General features: G+C 31.9%; 1 protein-coding gene across 1 annotated transcript; it reads right to left on the bottom strand.

Moving 5' to 3' along the window:
- Window positions 1-970: 970 nt before the first annotated feature.
- On the bottom strand, window positions 971-9,072 carry LOC143047404 (DNA-directed RNA polymerases I, II, and III subunit RPABC2-like). Its single transcript, XM_076220435.1, has 5 exons — window positions 8,995-9,072; window positions 4,907-4,967; window positions 3,977-4,110; window positions 2,005-2,076; window positions 971-1,185 (listed from the first exon to the last, which is right to left on the bottom strand). The coding sequence occupies exons 1-5, from the start codon at window positions 9,045-9,047 to the stop codon at window positions 1,095-1,097; spliced, it is 411 nt and encodes a 136-aa protein (XP_076076550.1). The 5' UTR covers window positions 9,048-9,072; the 3' UTR covers window positions 971-1,094.
- Window positions 9,073-11,446: the final 2,374 nt, after the last annotated feature.

Genomic DNA, 11,446 nt, shown 5'->3' on the forward strand with positions numbered 1-11,446 from the left:
GAAGGCCATACGGTGACCTACAGTTATTAAATTCTGTGTCATTGGGTCTGGTTGAGAGTCATCTCATTGGCAATTATATTACATCTTATTATTATACTGTGGATTCACTAATTTTCGTTTGATAGCTGGAGACATTTACACCTTATTGTTTTTGCTATAGCTTTTTTTCTTGCATTGCCAATGTCGCAATTTGCGATTTTTTATTTTATCTGGCAACAAAATACGGCTGCTGGTGATATTTCTGGCGCCAACATTTTCTTATGTAAAAGTTTTCCTTTCTTGACAATATCTATCTTCATTTTAATTGGTAAAAGTTAAAAAACAAAATGATGATTGTAAACAATGATTGTATAGTTAAAATAGATTTACTGTGGATTCAATTATTTTCATGGCTATCAATTTTGGTGAATTCAGTAAAACTTGCATTTTCGTGAATATTTGATTTCAGGGTTTTGCCATCCGTGCATACAAAGCATATAGAAAAACTCTAATTCGTTAAACATTTGTTTTCGTGATTCACCTGTTCCAACGAAAATTAGTATCCAACAAATAATATTGAATCCAGAGTATAGATTTTGAACATCAGAAAATACTGTTGTCTCTAGGCAGTATATTTAAACCAACCATTATCCACTTTATTTTAAAAATCAATTCCATAGGCTATTTTATATAGCTGCTTTTGTCCGTTGTCTATTTTCATGCTTTTTTAAGTTTTCATTGTCTCACCTAAATGAAGTCCCGAAGATGAAACTTAAGCATTTTTGTTTCCATCATCAGTCATGCAAAAACTTAACATAAGTTCATGATAAGATCAGTTTAAGGTGGAACTACTATTACAAATATTGTAAGCAATTTTTGGTGTATAAAGCCACTTGAATCATCCTTGGCATCCAGTTTTTGTTGATTGAGGAAACCAGATTATCCAAAGAGAACCCCTGACAATCGACAGGAGTTATAATAAAGACAAGTATCTCATGATATGGGTTTATTTACACAATGACAATGTAAAATAAAAAGTACTGTCAAATCTTCATATTAAAAACAGTATACAAAATTAACAAATATTTAGTCTTGCTACATTGCACATAATTCTCCTATTCTAGAATAATAAGTTCATCTACACCCCAATCTTCATAACTGCCATCTGGTAAATATCTTCTGATTATAATGGGTACTTTCCTGGCTCTACAAATAGAACAGTTGGGTTACATAGACTTATAGACATGATATATAACAAATATATACAGAGTTCGTGAAAACCATCAGACCTGACCCCAAAAAATGAGGCTCAGTCCAATATTTTGAAGGCTAGTCTTTGTTCCAATGACAGGTCAAGTCCAAATTTTGGTCAGTTTGATGATATTGTGCAGAGTTATGGTCCTTGGACTTAACAAATTCACTCAATTAATCAATATTCCACCTTTTTTTTCCTCACCCTTGAAGATATTAACTTATTATCTGTTATTTAAACTTGACACCATGACAAGTTATGGATCAATTTAGCATTTTGTAACAGAATAGTGAATTTTTGACTAAACTTGCAGGGGACTATATCAATAGAATGCTGTTTTATTAACTTAGGGCTATTCCAGAAAAAATGTATGGAGGGGTTGGAAGCCATGTTGTATTAATAATACATGGGTGATGGGTATCAGAGCAACTTTTCACACTATAATGCACTATAATTCTCAATTACAATTGTCTGGGTGGCGGGTTCTGACAAAAACTGCCTTCCACACCCCCCCCCCCCCCATACATTTGTTTCTGGAATAGCCCTTAACATATCTGACATTAATTTGACATGTACACTGCAGCTTTTAATTTGTCTTATTTGAGATGATTTACAATAAACACTGTTGGATTTTAAGAGTTACGAAGATTGAAAGAATCGTCATTGTCATGTTTGTTGAGCCTCACTGTCTTATTTCATAGTTACTTGATAAGTTTTCTTTGAACTTCAAAATAAGGAATTTAATTATTTTATTATCATGCTCAAAAACCTACTTTAATTCTTTCATTGCTATCTGTAGAGGATCTGTTTCTCCTTCCAATTCAACCATGACAGGAGCACACATTCTGTAAAATATGAGATTGTGAAATTATTTCCCTTTACCAAAGTAATAAATTACATATAATTTAACCACTTGAATTCAATCTTTTCCCAGACTACTGTAAATTCAGAAATGTATGTGTCTATTTATTATTGTAATTGTTGAACAATAGAAAAATAGACAAGAGGCTGTCACAACGACAGCAAACCGGATTTATTAATATTTATTTGTGTCCTGGCAATATCACAAGAACCATTACTGATGAATGGTGAAAGTGAAAATCGTCAATATCAAATTTGACCTCCATTTTGTCATCAGTATCAACATCTTAAAATTTGAAAAGCTTAGATTGAATGGTTCATGAGTAAATGCAACAACGTGAATGGAAACGCCATTTCACAATCTTTCAAGAACCATAACTCCTGAACGGTAAAAGTCAAAATTGTCATTATTGAACTTGACCTCTAATTTGCCATCAGTAACAACATATAAAAATTTCAAAAGCTTTGGTTGAACGGTTCATGGGAAAATGCACGGACACGACTGGAAACACCATTTTTCAATCTTTCAAGAACCATAACTCCTGAACGGTAAAAGTCAAAATCGTCATTATTGAACTTGACCTCTATTTTGTCATCAGTAACAACATATTAAAATTTGGGAAGCTTTGGTAAAACAGTTCATGCGTAAATGCACGAACACGACTGGAAACACCATTTTTCAATCTTTCAAGAACCATAACTCCTGAACGGTAAAAGTCAAAATCGTCATTATTAAACTTGACCTCCATTTTGTCATCAGTAACAACATATTAAAATTTGGGAAGCTTAGGTAGAACAGTTCATGCGTAAATGCACGGACACGACTGGAAACTCCATTTTTCAATCTTTCAAGAACCATAACTCCTGAACGGTAAAAGTCAAAATCGCCATTATTGGACTTGATCTCCATTTTGTCATCAGTAACAACATATTAAAATTTGGAAAGCTTAGGTAGAACAGTTCATGCGTAAATGCAGGGACACGACTGGAAACTCCATTTTTCAATCTTTCAAGAACCATAACTCCTGAACGGTAAAAGTCAAAATCGCCATTATTGAACTTGACCTTCATTTAGTTGTCAGTAACAACATATTAAAATTTTAAAAGCTTTGGTTGAACGGTTCATGAGTTAATGCACGGACAACATTTGATTCCCGCCCGCTCGCCCGACCGCCCGCCCTACATCCCCAAATCAATAACCGACATTTTTGTCACAAAAATCCGGTTAAAAAAGATTCACTGTCAATTATTGTGATTAAAGAAAATGCAACATAATAGGAAACAGGAGTGTTCTATTCTATTTATGTTACATCATAGATATCCCAAATCTATGTCCCTTTTTCAACAGGATATGAACTGTCCTATGAGTTGTATCAAAACTTATGCTTGAAGATATCTGTAATGTTGTAAACTATATAAAAGTGCCAACTTTTTACATTTTTTTCCTATTAAATGGAAAACGTCCTTGTCATTTATCATATTTTATCATAACTGGATTTCTTTTTAATATCAAATGAACTTTTAATGTATGGAGGTGCAAAAGATATGAAATCAATAATAACTTTTAAATTCTGATAATGTCAGGAATTATTTTCACTTTTTTGTCTATTCAGTTGAATGTTTTCAGTTTTCAAGGGTTAACAAAAATTTATATTGCTTTCAGGAACAATTACAAGAGGAGAGTTTGTATTGGGAAAAAGGGGAAGTAAGTATGATTTTGCTTTTCTTTTTTTAGAACATTTCACATCAACTATATAGGGGGAAATTTCAAGACTGTTCTTAGCCAAAATTTTCCATAAAATGTGTTACAGTGGGTAGGGAGCAGAAAACACAATAATAGTTTTCTGGCCTTAACAGTTTTTTGTTCCTTTTTTCAATACTTACGCTATTTGCAATGCTCTAGTACCCAGTACTCTGGCCCTTTCATATTTTGTCATGTAAGGTGTAGTAATTCTTTTATGACGTTCAATAGATAGTGATTGGGTTGTTGCTGGAATAATCTCTATATTATCTTGATCCTGTAAAATCAAAACAAACAATTATAATAAAAGTACATAAAAGTATCATAAATAATATGATGTCACCAAAAAATGACTGCCTGCCAGCAATACTAAATAGGTTTTTATCAGATACATATAGTACATGTCCAACAAAGGTAAATCAGGTTGATTAAAGCCAATGCACATGTAAGGGTTCTAAACCCATTTAAAATGTATGCAATGAACCTAAAATGTTAAATTGGGAATATTTAACACAGAACAAAACTCCCTTGAGAACAATTATCACAAATAAGTATAACATAAACAAGGGCACATAATATTTCTGATGAAAAAAAACTTAGAAAAATTATATTTTATCAGAAAATTTGAAATTTGAAATATGTACACCTTGGTGTAATCACTATATTAATGTCTGTAGGTCACCATACATATAAACAATACTGTGGATTCATTTTATTTCTTGGATACCAATTTTTGTGGAGTTAGGAAATCTTGCATATTCATGAATATTTAAAAATTCATGGTTTTGGCAAAGTCTGCATACATTTCTTCAGAATATTTGTATTTCGTTGAACATTTAAGTTTGTGGATCCCTTGTAACAATGAAATCCACAAAAACTTGTATCCAACGAATATTAATGAATCCATATTAATTACACACTACAAATGGCAATCCCTTATCTACCAATAGTCTAAGATATGGATAAAAACATTTTTTATAAATATGGGTGGCAACAGACATGACAGACATCTATAAATCACCTGCAGGCAAACTTATCCTCACATTTAAACTGAATTAATATTACAAGCGTACCTCTCCATCTATTGGTTCATCTAATGGTTCTTCATCTATATCATCATCTAAATCATCAAAACTGTAATGAAAAAATAAATAACAGTTACATGTCATGTATGAAGCACTGTTTGGAATGGTTTGGATGCGTTAAACTTTAGAAACAAAAATTATTTGACTTTTATATATCTATATATATATCTATTCCTGCCATTCCTCCTAACTTATTCAGTAGCACTCTTTTGATGAATGAGTCTGAGCACACAAATGCATCTTTTCAAGGTTCACAATTTTCAATGTAAAAAGGGGCACAACTCTAGAATGGTAAAAGACTCACTTCCAAAATATGAACTCTGTCCACATGTTGACTTTCTTAGCAATGTGTATGAAGAAAACTTTAATTAGTCGGAAACAAAAAATAAACTCTAGATCGGAAGTAGACTAAAACCCAAATTTGAACTCTTTCTTTGAGTTTTGGTTCTACCATAGTTTTTGCCAAATGTCAACCCCTTGAACTATTGACGTCATACAACAATGATTTTTGTTGCGTCAGATATTTAGTATTATGACGTCAAAATTTTATGGGAACCTGTGTGATGTCGAGTAATGGCGGACATATAGCTATAAGGTGTATAATTGCGGACCACACAGTATTGTTTTTTCATTTTTGAAGGTTGTGAGATTGCCTGTAATTGCTTTTAATCATCACCTTCATTTGAAATTTCTTGGATAGTTGTGCATTGCTGATCATCCACTTTTATATATCTAGTGGATGCTAGGCCTTAAAAAAAACAGCATAGGTAAGTCTGTACACAGAGCAGTTTTTGAGGTGAAAATACGGCCATAATTGTCCATTTGTTATGATGAACCTTAACACTAAGACACAAATAATTTTACTTTACAATACAATATTTTTATTTTCCAAATTAAAGGGCCCATTAAGAGCATAACATTAATTACAACATGACATAAACATTACAGAGTGATTAAAGAAACATAAAATAATAATTGAAATTCAAATGCATGAAGAAAGGATCAGTGGTCAAGGGGAGATAATTTTGATATATTTTAGAGTATCTAACTAATTTTCTGATTTTCTTAGTTGCAGGCCTTTATCCAGGTATGCACATAAAATAGATAGAAATCTGCTATCTTCATTAATCATGATCCATGAAAAGATCATTTATATTTAAACTATCTAAACTGGGGTATTTTTTTATATAATCAGTGATATCTCTTCTGAGGTTATTGTAAAAAGGGCATTCCAGAAGAAAGTGCATTTCATTTTCAATACAATTTGTATTACAATATAAACATATCCTCTCATGTCGAGGTAATATTTCATATTTACCACATACATTGGTAATTCGTTCATGTCTGCCAGTTTCTATTCTTAAACAGTGATTGCTAAGTCTGTATTTTGTTAATAAATGTTTTTGTGGGTGCTTTAAATCTAAATAATTTTCATAGTCAAATGACTTTTTGAATGAAAAATAAGTGTCCAATTTGCCTTGATTCTGTAAATAAAAATCTCGCATTTTCTCCCAATCATTTTGAAAATTTAATTTGAGCTGTTTTTTCAATAAGTTTTTAAAAATTTATTTTTTCCTAGATTTTTACATATATTTAGGTCAATACCCAATTTTTCACTGTAGAAAATGATATTAGAGAGCCATGAATTATTGGAACTGGTTTGACCTTTACTTTCTATCATTTTTAACTCAGCATAAGCATTTTTCAATAAATCAGATGGAGAATTCTCTAGTCTATGCCAATACATAAACATATGTGTTAGCAAATTTATATAAAGAGGATATCTACCCAATTCAGACAGGACTGCTACATTTGTGCACATCTTTGTAACACCAATAATATACTTACAAAATTTTAAATTTAGCTTCTCAAACTCCCAATCTTTAAATATGTCATAAAGGGACAAATTTTTCCTTTTAGAAGTAATGTTAATAACACCCCAATTTTCACAACCATAAGTTACAATTGGCTGTATACAGTGATCAAATAAATGCAAAAGAGTTTTAATAGGAGGATTAGATGATTTCAAATCTTTATAAAGTTTAAAACTGGCCTTTTGACCTTTTTGGAATAATTGTTTCCTGGCTTCATTAAAGTTTCCAGTATTTTGGATGACTATGCCAAGATATTTGTATTGTTTAACACATTCAATAGAATTATTTCCTACATTGAAATTTTCATTAAGGAGTCTACCACTCCTATTGAATATTATAATCTTGGTTTTCTTCACATTTATTTCCATACACCAATCTTTGCAGAATGTGCACAAAGTATCAAGTCTCTTCTGAAGCCCTTCTTTTGAGTCAGATATTAATACAAGATCATCAGCATAAAGTAGACATGGTATCTTTTCATCATTTAAATTGACATCATCATAATTGTTAGATAATATATCTGGCAAATCATTAATAAACAGTTTAAACAATGTGGGACTCAAAACGTCACCTTGTCGTACACCAACATTATATCTAAAAAAATCAGTTATTTTGTCTTCTACTTTAACACACACTTTGTCGTTACTATACATAGATTTCAAAATGTTATAAAAAATACCATTATTTGTATGCTGTAATAATTTGTATAATATACCAATATGAATAACCTTGTCAAAGGCCTTGCGAAAATCTACAAAACATACATACAATTTACCTTTGCCTCTTTTAACATATTTTTCTATGAGACATTTTAGTACAAAATTGTGATCCGAAGTGCGAGCTTTCTTAGAAAAACCAATTTGAGTTTTGTTTATGATATTATTATCAGATAAAAATTTATCAAGTCTGTTATACAGAATGGTATTGAAAAGTTTGCCAAGACTATTATTGATGGCAATACCTCTGTAATTTTCAGGGTTCTGCGGGTTATCAGATTTGAATATAGGAGTAATGTAGCTCTCAGACCAATTACTGGGATAAATGCCAGATAGAAGAATGGCATTAAAAAGTTTTAGTAAGCAATCTTGCATATAACTCTGTGAAACTTTTAACATTTCATTTGTAATAGTGTCTAGACCTGGACTTTTCCCAGATTTTAATTGCCTTAGGGCTTTTTGGAGTTCACCAGGGGTGATTTTAAAGTCAATCTCACTGAATCCAAAGTTTTTCTTTTCTAATAGTTCAAGTTTACTCTTTATCTCTTTTATCTTGGACTTTATGTGTTCATTTTCAGGAATGGATGACAAGTCAGAGAAATATTTATACCAAATGTCACCATCTATGTTGTTTTTAGTTTCTGAATTATTTTCAAGACGGAGTTGATTGACAAGGTTCCAATAATCCTTTGGATTTTCTGATTCTAGATTGCTTAAACGGTCCAAAATATTTACTCTAAATTCTCTTTTCTTTTTCCTCCTTAGTTTGGCAAATTGTTTATTAAGTTTAAAAAAAGAGCCACGCACTATCGGATCTTTCGGAAATTTTGACATTAATATAGCTTTATCATTAACATGTTTTTTCAAACTTTTTAAATCTTGGTCAAACCATTTTTTATGATTACATGTTTTTACCCTTTTCTTCTTCTTTTTTAGTGATACTTTGCACACTTTTTCGTATATTGAATGAATACTATATGTGGCATCATTCACATTCTTTTTGTCTAAGATAATTTTGTTATTTAAAAAATATTTTAGCTCATTTTGTATGACAGGATGTGTAAATGATTCCTGGAAATTTTGAATACTTTCTGTGTCCCATTTATACCTCAAAGGAAAGTCTTTCATATGACTTTTATTTTTCTCCAATTGGAAAGATGCTAAAATCTTAAAAGTGATTTTGCAATGGCAATCAGAAAAATTTGCCTTAAAATCTGATACATTAAAATATAAAATTTGCTGGAGTAGGCTTTGAGAAACTAAAGCATAATCAACTACACTGCATCCATTAGGTTTGAAACATGTAAATTTACCCGTGCTATCACCACACAGGCTACCATAATTTTATGTTATGTCTTATGATGCAGCAGGTATGACTTGTACAGAAAGGGAAATATAGATGGGTTAATGACAATGGAATATTTGATAGTTGTCGAATATATTTTTTCATAGAATTTGAATAGATATTTAGTTAAATGCGCAATACCCGTCGACATCATGTTCGTCGTCCGCCATCTTGCAATATAATCCAAGTCCCATAGACGCTTTAGTCTGTATAATTTAAATCACAGCTCGGACTACAGATGTATTATTATCCGCATCTGATATGTTAATTTATTATACCTAACAACGCACATGGCGCACAAGTTATAAGATATTCTAAGAAGCAAAATCACTCTTATAACTTTAAACTTAAAAAAAACTCAAACCTTCCAGATAGATAAAAAAAATCCATCTTTGACAAAAAAACACCTTATTTTTTTAACCCTTTCATCATTTCCAGAGACATATAAATACAGTATACATGTCTCTGTTATTTCTATTCATTTTTTTATCATTGAGTTTTCTGTTTAATTTTCGCTCTCTTGCAAAAAAAGATGCTTCTTTGTATTATAAATTTATATCATAAATAATCAAAAGCTGATCGAATTCATATATATCATGTATATAGCCAGAGACACATAATATTATACGTCTCTGATATAGCTGGATAATTCTATATCTACATCTACATCTACACCGTTGAAATGCAAAGGGTCTAAGACCCATCACGCAAGTACTAATAAAGTAATTCAATATGGTGCTCATTAAAAACATATTTACATGTGAAATTAGAATTAAATGTTTGTTGCCTGACTTCTCTGTTAAATAACGTACGTGAGGCTGTTCTTGAATGCCTCTGCATCTTCTATATTTAACAGTACGTCTAATTATAATTAAGGTATTCCAGATATTTGTATTTGTAGGGTGTTTGTTGAAGTTTGAAGGTTTCTAAATAAAAGTTTACTTTGGTGGCATTGTCCTGCCTTGATGTTCTACATAATCTGGAATATTTATGGCTAATTTTTTTTATGTAAGGCTTTGTGAAACAAGCAATTAAAGTCGTTTTATTTACCGTCTAGTCTCTAATGATTCAAATGTATCTGTTTGTGCAATACAATGGTGATTTTTTTTTATAGAGCTCGTTAACTTAGAACCACCCTATGTAAACTAATCATAAGTCCTTTGGATAAATTGATACAGTCTAAAAGGTTAACAAGATAAAATAAAACAAAACTTTTTTATCCGCGATACCTAGGACACTATAATGTCCTAGTCTCACTGACCGTCAGTAACATGAGTAACTGGCTGCTAGATTTTGTATTTTAACTGTTAAAACAAAACTAGATATATGATTGAGACTGTGAGAACTCACATCCTGTCGATATAATTTTCTTATATTTTGCAAAGGCCACGACATGAAAAAACTGAAACAATTCAAGAGAGAACACTAACAGTCTAACTTTCTAACAAAATGATTTACGAAAAAACAATATAAAAAAGATGAACCAACAACAACCACTGAACTACAGGCTCTTGACTTGGGGTAGACACATAACGAATGTGACGGGGTTAAACATGTTTGAAGACACCACTAAGCCCACGACAACGGACAATTGTGTAACGGCAAAACACAATAACAATCAGTAAAGGAATGAAAAAAAAAAAAAAAATATATGAGAAGCCCCCCCAAAGGGATAACCATTCAAGTAAAGAGGTTCCTGACTTTGGAGATGCAAATACAGAATGTTGCGGGGTTAAACTAGTTTGCACGGTCTGTCGGTGTTATATAGCCATTCTTCCCCCATGCCAGTTTTTCCCCCGGGGGAAAAAATGGCATGAGCCAATTTTTCCCCTTGGGTAATTTTGGATCATTGCCATTCTTCCCCCGCGGAAATTTGGCAATACGTATACATATTGTCACTTTTCCCCCATGCCAATCTTTCCCCCATAGAATAGATTTCACTATATCTATATCAGTCTGAAAATTAAACCCAACATGAGAGTTGGAATTAGATTTTTATGCAGACAAATATTTTTTGTCAATGTCGACATGGTCATCAGCCTGTCTATGTGTCCACTCGTCCTTCTGTATTTTCCCAATTTTTTTCTAATAGTCCTCTAGTCGGTTAACATTCTCAACATGACATGTGTTCACAAATCTGTCTACATATTTGTCTGTCTATTTCCAGTAGTCCGTCTATATTTTCATCGGTCTGTTTATGTGTCTACTTTTCTGTCTGCATGTTCAACAGTCGGACTTCATATTCACCCGTCTATGCCTACTATTATGTCTACAGGTCCACCCGTCTTTCTCCGTGTTGACTAATCTATCTACATGTTTACAAGTCAGTTTACGTTTACACCAGTACTAGTGTACCTACATCTCTAATAGTCTGTGCATGTGTCCACCAGTCGGTCTATATGTCTACCATACTGCGTTTACATGTCAATCTGTCTGTTTTCATGTTCATCAGTCCGTTTATATTTTTTTTGCCGTCTGTAATTGCATTTTTTTGTGTATTATTTTGTCTGATCGTCCGAATCTTCAATATGCTGTCATTTACATGCATTCCTTTGACCTGCATTGCAACTTACAACTTACTTTTATTATTTAC

The sequence above is a fragment of the Mytilus galloprovincialis genome, chromosome 10 (assembly GCF_965363235.1).
Source record: "Mytilus galloprovincialis chromosome 10, xbMytGall1.hap1.1, whole genome shotgun sequence".
Lineage (NCBI taxonomy): Eukaryota > Metazoa > Mollusca > Bivalvia > Mytilida > Mytilidae > Mytilus > Mytilus galloprovincialis.

Coding starts and splice junctions, on each gene's coding strand:
- LOC143047404 (XM_076220435.1), bottom strand. CDS start 9,047: ATGGGACTTGGATTATATTGCAAGATGGCGGACGACGAACATGATGTC. Junction 2,077..3,976: donor ACTAGAGCATTGCAAATAGC/GTAAGTATTGAA, acceptor CATATTTTACAG/AATGTGTGCTCCTGTCATGG. Junction 1,186..2,004: donor ATAGCAATGAAAGAATTAAA/GTAGGTTTTTGA, acceptor TTCTATTTGTAG/AGCCAGGAAAGTACCCATTA.